Genomic DNA, 18760 nt, shown 5'->3' on the forward strand with positions numbered 1-18760 from the left:
GACGTGACATTTTTTTAAATTAAATTTTTTAAAGAATAATTTTTATAAAAATGTTATGCAAAAACATGTTGGTTTAACAATGAAACCTTATTCAAGTGCATCATAATTAGATAACTAGATAAAATTTAATAAAAAAACGTAGTTGAATTTTGCAACACTTTTTTTTGAAATTATTGTAAATAAACTGTTTTGTTAAACGTTATTGTTATACCAATCTTATAAAAATCCGAATAAATTGGTTTCTTTTGTTTCAACTGTCTTTTTGATGATGTTATTGTCTTAATATTCAAAGATTTTGTACTGGTCACACCGTGACGTCACGGTGTAACTTAAACTCCGTTGATATATATACGTTGTGTCTCCATTTAAATTTATTAAACATTTTAAAAATGTTATGAAACTTTTTTTTCGAGAAAAACATCAGATTTTAGCGCATTTAAAATTAAAAATTTAAAAATTAAAGATACTAAAAAATTTCATTTATGGTAATGCATTATCATAAAGTAACCCATAAATGATGTAAACACTACACAACTGTATCATTTAATTGGTGCAATAAAAATCTAAATTACCCACATTTACGTAACAAATAACAATAATATCAGATCAGACCTTTTCGTTACATTACTAATAATAGTTCAGTACATTAATTAATTTTAAAAAAAAGCATAATTTTTGTTTGTCGGTTATCTTTAAATTTTAACTTGTTAGTAACCGGTTCGCCGAACTCAAAAAATTTTAAGAATCGGTTCTACCCAATCGGTGCGAACCGCCCGAATCCCACCACTGCCTAAATTCCTAGAAGTCAAGAGTCATATCCAAATTTCCACAAAGAATTGTAATCTATTTAGGTGTCTCAGAATTGATTCGCTGGAGCTCTGAATCTATATCAGTGGAGCTGGTAAGACGAGTGTATGCCACTATCTAAAAATTTTGGTGCAGTGAGCTGGATTGATGCTGCACAACACATCTATGAATTTCTTCCATTGATCCCTAGCTCCTCCGCTCCAATAATGGAGGGACAATTTCTCGCTTTTGATACTGCTTTCTGTTGCCCAAGCAAATTTTATTTATAAAAAAATAAAACTTTTGGAAATAGAAAAATAAAAATTTAATATAACATTAGTATTTTAAAATGTGTTTGTATTATTTTTAAAAGGTTATTTGATAATGATAATATATATTAAAATTAAATTAAAATTCTTTTTTCAATAGACATGTTAAATAGTCTAAAGCTATATGGAAATGAAGCTTTAATTAGTCATTATAAGTCTTTAAAACAAGAAGAAGATACTTTGGACCATTTTGAAAAGTGTTTAAAAGTTGCAATTTTAAAAAACGATTGTGATGCCATAGGTCAGTTAATGCTTAACAAACCTTGTGATGTTGAGGAAATTTTAAATTATGCACTTCAAATACAGTGCAGTTTTAAAAGTACTCTTTTATTGCTCTTATGTTATGCTGTTGAAAAACACTACAATGGTGTAATAAAATTAATTTGTAAGAAGAAATATTTGGAAATCACTGAGTTGGATAAAAATCAGTATTTAAAATGCGATATACAAATTTCAACTGATTTATTGTATCGGTTAAGGTAATTCTTAAATGATTTCAATTTTTAAACCAAAAAATGAACAGGCATGCTAAGTCTCATGGTCCTCATTTCTTGCATTCATGGTTTGCTTATACTTCTTTAGTGTTTTTAAAACTCATCTTAATTTTGACATTTTTTCCATAATATTGAGATGTTATAGTATTTTTTCCTTCCCATGCTTATACAGTTAAGCATAAGGTCGTCACAATCTTAATGATTATGACTGTGCATCCATACAAACATTTTACTAAGTAATATAACTTTTACTAATATATTATGTTGCAATTAACTTTAAAAAAAATGTAGAAATGTTTTGTTTTTTTTAAGATCTTTTGTGGTTGAAATCAAAGATTATTTTGTGTACCCAGTAAGGATTGGGTGTAGATCTTCTGTGAAAAATTATGATGGTGTTAAAGTTATATTATCTAACATTTTTTGTGACAAAAAAAAACTTGTGGCTAATTGGAGAGAACTTTCATTACCTTGTTTTTATGAAGGTTGGCAAAAAGAATGCATGAAAGAAATGTATAAAAATGTAATACTTTCTTTTAACTGCATTGAAAGTATAGTACCAACTAATATTACCATATATCTTGGAAATGTTGAAAAGTTGAATCTTAGTTCAAATAACTTAAAAAATGTTCCCACAGAACTGTTTAAGCTTCCAAAGTTACGTAATTTAAATTTATCATCAAATAAGTTGGTTTGTCTCCCTAATGTTATGGAATGGTCACCATACCTTACAACATTATCTCTTGAAAATAATTTATTGAAGAGTTTTCCATCAAATGCTGATCAAGTTCCAATAAAAAATCTCTATATTTCGAATAATAAATTCGATTGTATACCTCCAGGTATATGTAACCTGATGCATCTAGAAACATTGCATATTAGTGGTAATGTTAACATCCATGTTTTACCTTTGCAAATGGGAAAGTTGTCTAAACTTACCAATCTTAATATTACAGGATTAAAGGTAAATGTTTATTTAATGTTTTTATGATCTGCAAAATATGCTGTGCAATTTCCCTATAATGATAAAAATGGTAAATTTTGGCAAAAATTATAAGGTTAGTTTTACACTTATTTTAAGTTCTAAATCAGTGTATATTCATGGTATGGAATAATGATTTTTTTAATCACAGTTTTGCCTCTATTATATTATATATTATTTTATTTTTCAATATGCTGATATGGTTCTAATATGAACTGATTGATCAGTTAAGTTTTTATTTTGCTTTTTGTTGTAAATGCTAAATTAAAGTCTATAGAAAAACTCATTTAAAGTTTTCAATATAAATTTAAAAAAATGTTGTTTAATTGTTAAACGATTTCCTGCAGTTTTAAGACATTTTAATCATTTTAAGTTGTCTCAAAATCTGCATCCTAAAAAGACTACAGCTCTAAATTTTTTTTTTTACTTGTCAAAAATCTTGAGTGATTATGATCTGCAATAAGAAAAATGTTCTTTATAGGACTCCACATCCCTGCTCAAATGACCTTTTAATCATGCAGCTTGTTTCTGCGTCAACTTGTTTCTCCCTGCAGGAGCCTTGTTTGTCAAGGTTCGTGTTTTGGAGATATGAAGTTGAGACAGGGTTGTAACAACAACTAAAGCATCCTCCTTGACTTTAGTGGCCTTCTCAGCCTTGGAGAGGTGAGTTAACATTAAAAAAAATTATTTTGCTATCTCTCAGATGCAATGATTACAGTACAAGATTCAAGTTATCAGCTCTTGAAATAAGAGTAAGAGTCAACTCAATTTGAAATTCAAATTTTTAAATGGATTTCATAAACTTAGTAATTTAAATACAACTAAAATTCAAAAAACATCTAGAGGCTAAATATGAAAACTCTAATAACAACAAAAACTACACTAACTCCTAACAAATTGCAACAGCTGTTACAACTTTCTACTGAACCACATATCCAAAATACAGGGATTAACTTTTTCAAATATATTACAAAAATATATTACAAATCTATCACAAAAATATACACCTAAACTTGTATGTATGGAAAACGTTTTGGATATCCAGAAAAACTAAATGTTGAAAAAAATATCTGGAATTCCAGAATTATCCGGAATTCCTGATATTTTTCTCAACTTTTAGTTTTACCGGATATCTAAAATGTTTTCTATACATACAAGTTTAGGTGTATATTTTTGTAAAATATTTGTTTCTTAAACTTTTTCACTCATCATCCATATGTTTTGGTAAAATATCCTGAAAAAGTCTGGAATATATTTCCCTTATTTTCCTCTTAATTTTGCTTTTAACTGAGTTGCTTCAAATTTTTCAAATTACAATAAAATAATATTTCTTTATTTTTGTGCAGTATTTTTTTTGACAAAAAAAATGTCAAAATAAAAATTATATTTAATTCTTTAGATTGATAGTCCCTCGGCTATAAAGAATTTAAACAGTACACAAGAAATAATGTGTTACTTAAAAGCATTAATGAGATCTGCAGGGCCATATTACACAATGAAATTAATGATTATCGGGTTTGCAGAGCAAGGGAAAACAACTCTTCTTAAAAGGCTCCAAGATAATACAAGTTATAATGAAAATCAACGAACAGAAGGTATTATGTTTATAAATGTGAAATTTATTTAGATATGCTAAACTATAGAACAAATGTGTTAATTTCTGTATAAGATGTCTAAGATTTAAATATATTATAAAAAGTATTCTGGTGAATCCCTTAAAAAATATCAGCAGTTTGAGTTTTTTAAATTTGCGAATTCCTAAAACCATCTTTATTAAGGATGATATTTTTTTTTGAGTTGCATACAAGTAGTTATGAGATTGCTATTAACATTTCTGACACAACTCTTCACATTTAAAAGTAACAAATATAGAATGTTGAAATGACATGTGCAATATAATTTGAACAAGTAAATTACATAAATAACATATTTATAAATAACAACTTTTGTTTATATATATTGTTTTAAATATTTAAAAAATACTGCATGGGATTATATAACACGAAATTTTTCAACCTGTATAACACTCTATCATGAACCATCTCAGATTTTGATGAAACTAAATATAATACAATAATGTTCATGTAAAGTCTTTTAAAAGATATGTCAATGACTCTCATTCTCGTTTTAATTCTACTGAAGATGCAAAAAACTTTTTAAAATTACTTAATAACCAACATAAAATTATTCAGTACACTATGGAAATTGAAAATGAAAATAACATGCTAAACTTTCTTGACACAACTATTATTAACAATAATAAACGTTGAAATCAAACCTAACTCATGTCATGATCCAAAAATTATAAAGGGAGTTTTAAAAGGATTTGTTCATAGGACATTAAATTTATGCCCTATGAACAAATTAAATTTGTATATTAAGGAATTAGCCCAAAGTTACAAAAGGTTTTTAAAAAAGCAGGTTACACACTAGTCTTTTAATCACCAAAAAATTTACAACATTTACTTACCACAAAAAATAAACCTCCTCTTCCTATAAATTCTTACCCAGATGTGTAAAAACTTGAATGCTCCTTCAAAAAATGTTATATTTGTGAAACAAAATAAAAAATCTCATCTCGCATTTACCACGTTAAAAAAATATATATGAAGGAAAATGGCATTATTCATTAATACCGGAACGTTCAAAAAAGTTGTCATGGTAATTTTACATGGAACAATAAAAATGCTTTAAAAGTAGAGGCCAATAATTTTAACAAAAAAGTGAGGGAGTCACTTGAAATACAACATCATAAATGTGCACCTTCAGACGGCAGTCTAAATCAGGAAAATGTAGGTTATGTCACGACTTCCTTTTGGAAACCTATGTTTTAATATTTGAATCAAAAGAAACTATTGCATTGATTTGTTTTTGTTTTGTTTTTAACAGTTTATTATATAAATTATACTTGATAATGAGGTTATCTACACTCCCTTGAAATATTGTATAAAAATTAATTAAAAAAAAAAATAAAAATAAAGATTTACATCCATAGTAGAAGTTTTTATTTAATTATATATATTAAACTCTTTAAAGATGTCTTTTAAAATTTTTAAAGAAATCTTTTAAATTTTTCGCAAATTTTAATATCTTCCAAACTTTTAACTGTGGCTGTATATAATGTATTTATTCTTTAATTATTATGTTAATACAGTTTTAATCATAGCCAAGTTTTTTTTGATTTTATAACTTTTTTTTAATTTATAACTAATTTTTTTAATTTCAAAGTTAAAATGTTTTTAGTTAGATTTTTCCAATTAATTCTCTGTTTATCTATTTGTAATAAATTTGTTTTAAGGTTCACAGGGGCCAGGATTTAGTAGGAGAGGGCACTATAGTTAAGGATACTACATATTTTTTTTAATATTTATTCATTGCTATACCTCTTTTTCTATTTCTCATATTTTTCTATTTCTTATTTTATATCTTTTTCGTTGTAACTTCAAAATACAAACTTTAGTAAACAAAGTCACTGTGCTGAAAAAAAAATTGACTGTAAATCAAAAATATTTGTTTATTATAGGTATTGATATTCAAGATGTCTCTATTGGGTTTGGTCTCAAAAAAACTTTTATTTTTCGAGTATGGGATTTTGCAGGACAAGAAGAATATTTTGCAACCCATCAATGCTTTTTATCTTCTTGTTCTTTATACTTATTAGTTTGGGATGCAACTAAAAAGAGCAAGGGCTTGCAACTTCTTAAACCATGGTTTGAGAACTTAATAGCACGTGTTAAAGTATTTTATGTCATTATCGTTGTTACAAAACTGGACCTTATCAATGAAAACATTAATAATGCTCGTAAAAAAATGATAAATGAAATTGAAGACATTTTTGAAAAAGTTCCCTCTATTAAAAATATGAGAGCCAAAGATAAATATTTTTCCAGCAGAATAAAAGTATCATTTGTTTCTTTAAATCCAAAGTTTCCGGACTACAATAAAGGTTTATTTTAAAAATTTGTTTTTTTAGTTTAATTTGATTGACTTCTTAATGTACAATTTTAAATTTTTGATTCTTAATTAATTATATTTTAAAATTAAAAGTTAAAATTTAGCATTCAATACTATGTAATATATATATATATATATATATATATATATATATATATATATATATATATATATATATATATATATATATATATATATATATATATATATATATGGCTATTTCCACGATGGAAGAGATAAATTTCGTGTTTAAAATTTTTTTTTTCAAAAGGTTTTATTTCTTTAATTATAGTTTAAACACCTTAAAATTATTGTTAAAATAAATTTTGAGTAGAAAATGTTTGAACCGAGTAGATAAATTTGATGAATTTTAGCAACTGTTTGTTCTTTTTATTATTCGAAAAAGTGAGTAAAATTTGAGGGCGAGTTATTGCAATATTTTAAACAAAACATATCCATATTTTTGTTTAGAAAGAATCTTTGAGATTACATATATGTCTTGAGTAAAAAAACTTTTACTCTTTAAAAATAATTCAAGTGTTTTTTTGTCACATACACATCTGCAAAAATTACGTTGCGTCACTGAACTAAAAGCTAAAAAAGTTTAATTATAGCAATGAAATTATGCTTTATGGCGAGGTTTTTTTAGAAATTATATATTTTAATGTAAACTTTTAATCATTACTAAAAAAAATTGGTCAAAAAGCATTGTATTAACACATAGTTATAGTTTAAAAGCTGTTGCGTCACTGAACCCATCGACGGGATAATTAGCGTTTTATAAAAAAACGCGGTAAGGAAGTCAAAATATCATCCAAAAGTTCAGATTTCATTGTGGGTTTTCAAATTTTTCAAATTCGAATAAATTTTTGCATTTTAGTATTGTGAAGGGCTATTAGTAAATATTAGTAAACTTTTGGATTTATGTTAACATTTTCTTATAAAGTTGTAAATTTTTAAGAAATGGAATCAAAATTAGAAGTAAAAAAAAAACGTTATGCAGAATACCAAGCTAATTATGTTTCTCGTAATGTTGATAAAAAGAAAGAAATGTCCAGAGTTAGATCTTAGAGATATCGAGAAAAATTGAAAGCCGATCCTAATAAAAAAGCAGCTTATGCTGCTAAAGCAAAATTAAGAGTTTTAAAAAGTCGCGCTTTGAAAAGATAACTTTTAAATCAATATCAAAGACCAAGCTCATCTTTTGATTACGATTGCGCCTATGAAAATGCGTTGCATGCAAAGGTATGAAACAGTTCGATAAACACTTGCAAACTGTTAATACATTTGGTTTCGAAGTATCCTGGGACGAGTGGAGAAAGCCTGAAACTAAAACATATGCAAACCTTGAAAAAATTTCAAAAAAGTCTACTGTAACAGAACTCATCCAACACATATCAGCGATGCGTGATAAGTTCGTTAAACACACATTTGTAAAGAAAAACCAATCAACAATTTTTAATAAACTGAAGGAGGTTTCGATAAGTGTTAATTCTGAAATTGCGGTAATCCAAGTTGATTGGGCTGAAAGCGCTTGGTGTTTCTATCAAAATGAGCCACAAGCGGCTCATTTCGGTCAAAATCAAGTTTCTATCATGACCCTAGCAGTCTGGAACATTGAGTTAAAAACATTTGCCAGTTTCAGATTCAACTGATCATACTAAGTCTTCCGTTATACCGTACATTGACAAAATCCTTCACTTTATTCCTGATCAAGTCAAAGAAGTACACATGTTCAGCGATAATGCCACTTCTCAGTTCAAAAACAAAAGCATTATGGCTGAAATGGTTGTGTTTGAAAAACGTTTTCATAAAAAATTCTTCTGGCATTTCTTTGCGATGCACGGAAAGGAGTGGTTGATGGAATAGGAGCTACTGTTAAGCGAATCTCAGCCCTGAAAACTAGTCAATACGAAATCAGGTCAGCAGCAGATTTTGCGTTAGCATTACAAGATTTGCAAATATCTGTAATTCACATGTCAGAAAACGATACAAGACAACAAAAAAATGAACTTGGATTCAGTTCAATTTTAAGTTATTCAAGAAAAATCAAAGGTATATCAAAATCACATTATTTTTATGTTCAGAATGATAAGGTTGTTCCGATGCTATTTTCACCTGAGTATAATTAAAATTTGTTACAAAATAACAAAACTTTTTTAAATGATTTTAATTTCGTCTTTTTGTTTCGTCACTGAACGTTGCGTCACTGAACTGATAGTTTTTTTTCTGTAAAATAAAACGATATGAAAACTTTATTGTTTGTGGCTTTTTTTATGACTACTTTATTGCTTAATGAATAAATTACAACAACAAAATCTAATAAGTCAAGCAAGAATTAAAATTTCAGCAAAAACTCCATTTAAAAGTATGTTGATAAAAAAAACAATTTTTTCCGCGTTGCGTCACTGAACTCATGTTTTAATTTTTGCTATGTAGCAGTGTTATGTTAATACAATTGTGTTTAGTTTATATTATAAAATTTTAATTCAAGATTGATTTAGAGTAATAAAAAATTATTTTTGAGTTATAGAAAAATTTCTGTTAAAAAAAATCTCTCCGCATGATGCATCACTGAACTATGGAATTGGCCATATATATATATATATATATATATATATATATATATATATATATACATATATATATATACATATATATTATTAATTAGGGGTATGATTAAAAAGCACATTTCATTTTTTCGGAAATGGCATAGCAGCAGAAGATGAACTTTTACTTCTACTAGCATAAAATAATAATACTTTTTTCCAAATCAAAAAAAAAAAAAAAACCACACCAGAGCAGATGAAAATTTGGTCTAAAAATACAAAAAATTCAAATTTTTTTATTTATTATAGGTACAGGGTCACTTAAAATTATTTCAAAAATACCATGAGAGTTATCTTTGTAGCTTGATCTATCTAATTTTAGATTTTTTTCTTTTTTTGGAAAAAATGTTGGAATAGTCGACCATTTCATCATTTTTACCAAAAAAAGAAAACAATCTAAAATTAGATAGATCAATCTATAAAATAAGAAAAACAATTTTCTTACCCATTTGAAATCATGTGTATATTTGGGAGGTTAGGGGTAATATACTTTAAATATAAAACGTTTTTGTAATTGTACATTTTTTATTCAAAGAAAGGCTATTTAAATGTTTTTTTATGCAAAGTTTTTGTATCTGTTGTTTTATATTTCAAACAATGATAAGCTACAACCATTAAGATTGCTTCTCTTTCTTGGCTAAAATTAATAGCACGTTCTGAACTGCAATGTAGAATAAGACCAGTGACAAGTTTTTATAAGTTTCTTTTAATCTAGAAATAAGTCCCATTTTGATGAACTGGTTTTCAGCCATTCTATCTCATGTAATATCATTTTTAACAAATCAAAGAAAAAACCAATTTTCAGGTCCAAAAATTTATGTAATAAATTTACAGATGAACATTATTAACTAGGCACATACCCACAAATATTTCATTTAAATGCCAACTGTTTTTTATGTTTTTAAAGTGTTTTTAGCTCATAATTATTTCATAAATCTTTCCTTATTGCCAGGGATGCGGAGTCCCAAAAGGACTCCAGCTTTATATCTCTACTTTTTCCAAGTCTGTAGTGTCCAGAAGCTCTAAACATGTTTATTGACTTATTATCTGCTATAATAAAAAAATTCATGAGATTTAATGACTTGAAACTTATTTTTTTTAAGCTCGGAGTCCTGGAGTCCCAGAGTCCTTGCTGCCTATACCTATATTGCTATTATACCTAAGGACTCCGGACTCAAAAAATGATTGTTCCTCTAACCTAAAAGTCTTAGTTTTTTTCCTATTAGTAGTTCATAAACTTATTTATATTTTCAGAACTCCTGGATAACAAAAACTAGGATAAAGTAATCTTTTTGTGACTTTCAAATCCAGAGTCCTTTTTGGGACTCCGCATCCCTGCTTATTGCAATGATATTGAATTATATTGCAATTATATTGAAACAAAAACTACTGATTTGTGAATGAAGAAGATTGTATCTTAAAAACAAACTCCCCGTGCCATAAATCTGGCATGGTGTGTGAAGCCATCAGAAATCTGGTATGGTGTGTGAAGCCATCAAAAATCTTAATTTAATCTTATCTTAACTTGTTCTTAATTGTTTGAGCCTTAAGATATTTTCCTTAGAAATTAAATAACTATCAATACTTCACGAACTGTTGTTTATAACAGAAACTTGGCACTCAGTGCAGCCAAACCTATTCCAAATTGTAATTCAGTTGGAACTAAATTTTTCTCATACTTTTTTTGAATAAAAATAAAAACAAAGTTAGGCTTTTTAAATTTTCTAAAATACTATCTTATTGTCTCCATTATAGCAAGTATGTAAATGTTTTATTTTAATCTCAATTTTTTTCACTAACCAAGCTCTTATAGCTTTATAACCATTAAATTTATATATATTTTTTATTTTAATATTATAACTCATAACCTTTACATTTTTTTCTTACTTCACTGTTTATTTTGCAAAAAAATTTTTTGCACAACATTTTTTGAACATACTTTCTGATCAGCTAAAATTTACATCTTCTTGTCTTCTTTTTAAAACTTTTTTTTTTATCTTTCAAGATAATATCTTTACAGTTTTTTTTTAATTTTCATCAAACACATCCTCTTTTAAAAACCGCATTTTCACCTGAACATTTTTATGTTTGTTTAAATTCTTTCTATTCCTTTTTAAGTCAACAATTTTGTTTCTAAATGGCAAATCAAAAATTAAAGAATTTATTAAATTTATTATTATTAAAAACATTTATATATTGATATTTTTATCATGAAATATATATTAGTATATTATTAATTTAATTTAAATTTGGACTCAATTGTAAATTTATAAGCATTTTACTATAATATAGTAAACATCTGTTATAATATATATATTTTTAAGAAAAACTCAATATTTTTCATTCTTGACATGTTTCGTAGTTTACATACTACATTTTCAAAGATAAAATTACAATTTTAATCTCTGCAGTATAAAATCAAAATTTGAAGACATTACAGAGGAAATATTAACAGACAAATAGAATTGATACAAACCAATAAAAATAACAATACAATTTATGATAAATAAAATAAAAATAAAATTAAATAATAAGCAAATAAAACAAACTTGACAAATTGATATTATAGTGAACAGTTTGTTTATTTAAAGATGATTGTTAAATAAACAACATAAAAACTTAAAATTTACTATAGAAAAAGAACAAGATAATCAAATTGCATTTTTAGATGTTCTTATCAATAAGTTTGTTTCACTTTCCACATCAGTTTATCACAAAAAAACATATACGGGTCTTTTACAAAATTTTCCAGTTTTGTTCCCTATTGTTTTAAAATTAGTCTTACACTCTGTTTGATTGATAAAACATATAAAATTAACAACACATGGCTTGGGTTTGATAAGAACATAAAAAATCTATCATTTTAAAAAATAACCAATATCCACCAAAAATAATTGACACTGAAATTAAATTATTTGTTGATAAAAAGTTAAATACATTTGATATAAAAAGTATTGATAATCCTAATATAAGATATTATAAACTTCCATTAATAGGGTTTTACTCAAGTTTTACTAAATCTAAAATTAATAAAAGTCATTAAAAAGTATTGTAAGGATGTCATAATTAATTTAATTTTCACTACCAACAAATTACAAAACAGTTTATGTATAAAAGATCCACTTCCTAAGCTGCTCAAATTCGATGTTGTTTACAAATTTTTTTTGTGCTGGAGGTAACATCAGTTATATTGGAGAAACCTTCAGATACTTAACAACAAGTATTCATGAGCACTTTACAAGTGACAAAAAATCTAATGTTTACAAGCATTTAATTTCATTTGTTAATTGTAAAAATCTAAGTAACTATAATTGTTTTAAAATTTAGGATACTGCTCCTGTTAAAAACAAATTGAAAATTAAAGAAGCACTCCATACACTGGTAATTTGTTTATTTCCCTTCACACTCTCACTGCTTTCTTTTTTTTGCTGTTGAAAATTTAAAACCTAATATCAGGGACAACTTTTTGTTGGAAAAGTTTAATGTTTTCTCAATGTCTTTGTAAGAAAATGCCTTATCCCAGGGTACACAGGAATCGTAAATCTTCTAGCACATGTCTTTGCAGGCAAACATGTCAAAGTGATTGTTCTCTTTTTGAATTGTGTATTCCCATTACAGTCATGTAATGGGAATAGACATAAGACATAAACATAGACATAAAATAATTAAGGTCATGTAATAACAACTAACCTTTTTATGACAACATATGCAATTATATTGTTTTAATTAAATAGCATTATTACAGGAGAAAAAAATTTATTAAAATACCAAAAAATGGTTATTAATGGCATGCCCAGTATGCCCAGTAAGAACACTTTGCTAAGTCTACGCATTGTTAAGACATTTTTTGGAAAGTTGAACAAGATTGAAGACTATCTGCATCAAAGAAAAAGAAAAACAAGATTGAAGACTGCACCAAAGCTTGCAAAAGATTTGCAAGTTGTATAAATCCTTATATCCTATAAATCCTCAAACTGTTTGCAATCGCTCGAAGAAAGTATTGAAAAAAGTACTGACTATAAAAAGGTTTTGTAGGTTGCACCAAAAAGTTGCGCCATCTAGTAAAGTTGCAACTTTCTTGAGTAAAAAGAATTGAACAAAAAAAGATTCCAATATTGTGTCAAAAATAAATAAGGTAAGAATAATTCTTTATTTTCAAACAACTTCTTTAAGAAATGCAATTCAAAACGGAAAAAAAAGGTGATTTTGTAACATCTTTTTTTTGCCTAAAGATATAGTCAAATAAGCATCCATTGTTAAAAATATCAATTGATACAAAATGCATCAATCAGCATCAATTAATACAATATTTTTGCAACAGGTCAGGTAACTATAATTGCAAGTATCATAAAGCTAAAGTTAAGATAAAAGAAACTTTAATCTTAAAACTTTAGCACCCAACTTTGACTTTTAACTTGGATACAAAAAAAAATTACAGATGTTCTTAATCAAATCAAAAATATGAAAAGGTTGGTAGTCATTTTGAGCTTTAAACCTATGCTCCTGCAATAAAAAAACTGCAGCAATAAATGAAATCTTTTTGAAGCAGATGACAATGTATCGTTTGAGGCAACTCTGTGTAATACTGGATGGATAAATAGAGCAGTGTCAGTTATTGAGAGAGGCAGAGACAAACCACTAATTTAACATGTACTATGTACAATAACAAGTACTATGACATGTAGACACCATGTCATAGTACTCCGAGCCAAAGGAATAGAAAAGTGATAGAATGATAGAGGAATAGAAAAAGTGATTTTATGATAACTATGAACTTTAATTCATGGTTATCATGAAAGACTTATAGTTTTGTATAAGTCTTTTATACCACATATAAGAATATAGACAAGTTTTTTGGAAAAGTAACGTTTATTGTTATTGTTATTATATTGAATGTTTATTGAAAATGAGGTAAAATAAAAATTAATGACACTTATTATTTAATAATTAATTGAAAAATTATTTTTAGGAAATTTAATTAAAAAAATGAAAAAATGAAAAAGAAATTGTTTCAAAGAAATGAGTTTGAGGCTTATTATTAGGAAAGAATAATAATAGACATAAATTAAAAGAACATATTTTTTATCAACATGAATCAATTATACATAATTAATTGAATAAACATTTTTCTAGGTTGATAAAGTCTTACCATTTTGCAGTGGAGCTTTACAGAAAAATTGATTTCCCATGAGTATCTTTGCTAGCTGACAGTTATTTACTTAGGCGGATTTGTTACAGGATTTAATTTTGAAAGACCTGGTTCCTTTCATCATGCAAAATATCTTGTAAAATCAATTTAAAATCTTCTACTTTGCCTTTTTAGTCCACAGCTTGATTCGAATCTTTTTTCTGCAAGCAACATGTCACATATTTGTTTTTTTGCAGAGTTTGTTGATGTTTTTTATACTTCTTGGTTTTTAAAAGCTGTTTTTGTGTGTATTACTTGCAAGATGGATTTACAACCAATCAAAGATATGGAAAATTACAAAATCAAAAGATCTGATATTGTGGAAGCATGCATTAACGTAATAAAACAGAGTACAGTTCTTTTCTCCAAAGCTGGCAAGGAACCGTTGACTGAAGTTAGAGAAAGTGTTGCTAAGAAGCTGTTTAACTCTGATTCTAAAAAGATATTGATAAGCTAAAATTTCCAGAGCAACACAAAAATCCAATAATTTGTCATCAATCATAGGAGGCATGAGTAAGTTAGTTTTTTAAAACCTTGAATTTACAAAGCATGATCTTGATTGGTATCAAGATATGTCTAAGTATAGGGAAAATAAAGTTCTTACAGAAGATTTAAAAACTGGCTTTATAAACTACAAGCAGGTAATGATCCTGCCAAAAGGATTTTTGATTAGTTAAAGTATATATTGAATAAAGTATTAACAGTGCCATGTAGCGCATGGGTGGTGTCCTTGTTTGTACTTTTGGTGTGCATTGCAGAGGCCACATTTGGAGCCCTTTGTTATGCTTGGGCTATTAAACAATGTACTGAGTACTATTTATGCTTTGAGTTAAGTTCTTTAACAAATTTAAAAATGAATAAAGTACCAAAAACTATAAAACACAAAAAACCATCATCATCACCATGTTCTCTAAACCTATCATTCATTAAAATTCGTGGTCTTGGAAATAACTTTTCTTCTGTTGAGTCTTATCTCTTGCAAAGTTCACCAGACCTACTTGCTCTTTGTGAGACTAATTTGAGTTCGGCTATCTCATCTTGTAATCTTAGTTTTGCTGGTTATCTTCTTTTAGTTTATAAAGACTCCAATCGTCGTATGCTTGGCCTGGGCATTTACATTTGTAAGAATTCATCCATTTGACGTGAAAATAGGTTTGAATCCGCAGACTATTCTTTCATGAGCTTTCGTTTAGCAACACTTCACTCTATCTCCTTTCTCTTTGTTCTATATCGCTCTCCTTCATCTCAAGAATGCACTCTTTTTGATGTTATTTCTGATCATATTGACCAAGCCCTCTCTCTTTATCCATCAGCTAATATAGTTGTTGTCGGTGACTTTAATGCTCACCACTCTGAAAGGCTTGGCTCTAGTGTCAGTGATTCTGCTGACATTAAAGCCCACAACTTTTGCCTTTCTCAATTCCTAACTCAAATAGTCAACTTTCCAACTCGCATTCCAGACAAACCGAATCATTTACATTCTCTGCAAGACATTCTCATGTCTTGTTTCTGATCCTAGTCAGTGCTCAGTTTCTCCACATTGACCCTTAGGTGTTTCTTATCACAGTTTGATCTCTCTAAAACTAATATCTCATTCTTCTTCATTTTCTGAATCCCCTATCACCGTACCTTTTACAACTACCTTAAAGCTGACTGGGACTCTTTCCGTAATTTTCTTTGTGATGGCCCTTGGGTAGAAATCTTTTGTCTTCCTGTTGACAAATATGCTTCTTGCTTAACTTCATGGATTCAGGCTGGCATGGAAATTTTTTATTCCCTCTCAACAATTCCAGTTCAAGCTTCACTCTTCACCATGGTTTTCCTCACATTGTGCTGCTGCGATTGCCAATTGAAACTGTTACTTCCATATCTATCAGCAAAACAATTCTCCAGAAAACAGACGTCTGTTTATTACTGCTAGAAGCCATTGTAAGAAGGTTTTAACTAACGTCAAAGCCCACTATTCTTAGGTCATGAAATCTCGTATCTCATCTAAAAAATTAGGCTCTTGTGACTTCTGGAGAATCTTTAATAGTATTAATAATAAGGGCAAATCTTTAATTCCACCTCTCTTGTATAGTTTAGACTTTGTCACCTCACCTAAAAACAAAGCTGAATTGTTTGCTAAAAACTTTTCATTAATATCGTTTTTTGATTCCTCTAGTTGCGTTCTAACTGATATTGCCAACAAACAGGTTGATCCATTACTTGACATTTGTATCACTCCAGCTTCTGTATCTAAAGTGATTTCCTGCCTAGACTCTTCTACAGCTTGTGGCCCTGACAACATACCTGTTATTGTCTTGCAGAAGTGTTCTCCGGAGCTGTCGTCTATACTCTCAAAACTGTTCAACAAGTGATTATCAGAGTCTTGTTTTTCAGCCTGCTGGAAAGTGGCATCTGTTATCCCTATCTTCAAAAATTCTGGAGAGTGATCTGATTTGTCTAACTACCGTCCAATTAGTCTTTTTCCTATCATAAGCAAGGTTTTTGAATCTTTAATTAACATACAATTAATTTCTCATCCTGAATCTAATAACTTACTTTCTGACCATTGATATGGATTTCGATCTTTTTGTTCTACAGCTAATTTTCTAACAGTAATAACCGATAGGTTTTATTGTGCATTAGATAAAGGTAGAGAGGTTAAGGCCATCGCTCTGGACATTTCTAAAGCTTTTGATAAAGTTGGACATTTCTAAAGCTTTTGATAAAGACATGGTGGTCTTCTCCATAAGCTTTCTTCTTACGGTGTATCTGGTAACATCTTTAAGATTATTGAATCCTTCCTTTCCAATCGTAGCATAGAAGTTGACCTCGATGGGCAGCACTCTTCTTCTTATTCTGTAACTTCAAGGTTTCCTCAAGGTTTTATCCTTGACCCTAAACTCTTTTTAATTTACATTAACAATCTTCCAGATATTCTCACATCTAAGGTGGCATTGTTTGCTAATGATACTACCATTTATTCTTGTCGTGATAAGAAACCAACACTCTCTGATTGCTTGGAGGGGGCATTTGAGCTTGAAAAAGATCTCACTTCTGCTACAGCATGGGGCTCACAGTGGCTGGTGAACTTCAATACAGATAAAACTAAATTTTTTTAGCCAATCATTATCGCAATAAGTTAAATCTTCCTATATTTATGGATGGTGATGTACTCGATGAGTCATCTACTCTTCATCTTCTAGGATTAACTCTTACTTCCGATCTTTCTTGGAAACCATATATCAAATCAGTTGCAAAATTAGCATCTGCTAAGTTTGCATCTCTTTATCGAGCTTGACACTTTCTTACTTCGGATTCGATTCTCTATCTCTATAAATCTCAAATCCGGCCTTGTATGGAATACTGTTGCCATATCTGGGACGGATCTTTTAATGATGCCTTTTCTCTTTTAGACAGGGTGCAAAAGGGCATTGTAAACATAGTTGGACCTGCTCTTGCAGCCAATCTCCAACCATTATCACATCGTCGTAATGTTGCTTCTCTTTCTCTTTTCTACAAATACTATAATGGCACAAGAGACCTAGTGTCTCTTGTGCCATCTACTATAATTCATTCTCATGTTACTCGTCATTCAATTAAGTCTCATCCTTTTTCTGTGACTGTTCCTAAGTGCTCCAAAAACGCTTATTTGTCTAGTTTTTTTCCTTAAACATCAGTTCTTTGGAATTCGCTTCTTGTATCTTGCTTTCCTGATTTATATAATTTGCAATCCTTTAAGTTGTCTGTCAATCGTTATCTTGCTCTACAATCTTCATCTTTTCTCTTCCAGTAACTTCCAACTTTGTTTAGTGGTTGCTTGCAGCCTTGTTGGAAGTGAAGATGTTTAAAAAAATAATATTGAATACCATATTGAGTATTTTTTCCATCTTTTTATAAAGATGACTTTTATGTCATTTTTTGTCATTTTTTGAAATTTCAATTTATTCATTTGACCTTCATTTTTTGGTGCAACATAAATTTTTTATTTTATTTTATTAATAGTTTAATTAATACTTTTTATTATTATTATTTTTTGTTTTGTTTCATATCATTTTCATAGTTTTATAATTTTCTGCCAAAACTGTTTAAAAAATTTGTTTTGAACTACCCCGAGCAAAGGGGTTTGAAGGATAAATTGATAGTCAATCAATTTGAGATGCTTACCAGAATGCCTTTTTTGTTTTGTTTGTAATAACCAGCAAGTTTAATGGCATTGCAGACATAAAATAATTCATAAATTCTTCTTTTTTCAAGTTGCACAAAAAAATGACGATAATGATGATAATCATGGTTGTAATGGAAGTGGCTGTTGAAGAGAGTTATTTTGTTGGAGAGAGTTATTTTGTTATTTGCTAGACATAACCCTCCACATAAACTTTGTGCAGGGTTGTAATAGAGTAGCAAATAACAAAATAACTCTCTTCAACCTTGTG

General features: G+C 28.4%; 1 protein-coding gene across 4 annotated transcripts in view; it reads left to right on the plus strand.

Moving 5' to 3' along the window:
• The first annotated feature begins 758 nt into the window (after positions 1-758).
• LOC105845704 (leucine-rich repeat serine/threonine-protein kinase 2) overlaps positions 759-18760 on the plus strand; it is a 56056-nt gene continuing 38054 nt past the window's right edge. Inside the window, exons 1-4 of one of the 4 annotated variants that reach the window (XM_065803122.1) lie at positions 759-1594; positions 1922-2570; positions 3988-4183; positions 6112-6534. In XM_065803122.1, the coding sequence (XP_065659194.1) occupies positions 1218-1594; positions 1922-2570; positions 3988-4183; positions 6112-6534 (1645 nt within the window). In that variant the 5' untranslated portion in view covers positions 759-1217. Of the gene's footprint in view, positions 1595-1921; positions 2571-2870; positions 3252-3987; positions 4184-6111; positions 6535-18760 lie in introns of those variants that run through there. The other 3 variants (XM_065803121.1, XM_065803123.1, XM_065803124.1) reach the window with 3 other exon arrangements.

Source organism: Hydra vulgaris, chromosome 08 (genome assembly GCF_038396675.1).
Source record: "Hydra vulgaris chromosome 08, alternate assembly HydraT2T_AEP".
NCBI classification, from domain to species: domain Eukaryota; kingdom Metazoa; phylum Cnidaria; class Hydrozoa; order Anthoathecata; family Hydridae; genus Hydra; species Hydra vulgaris.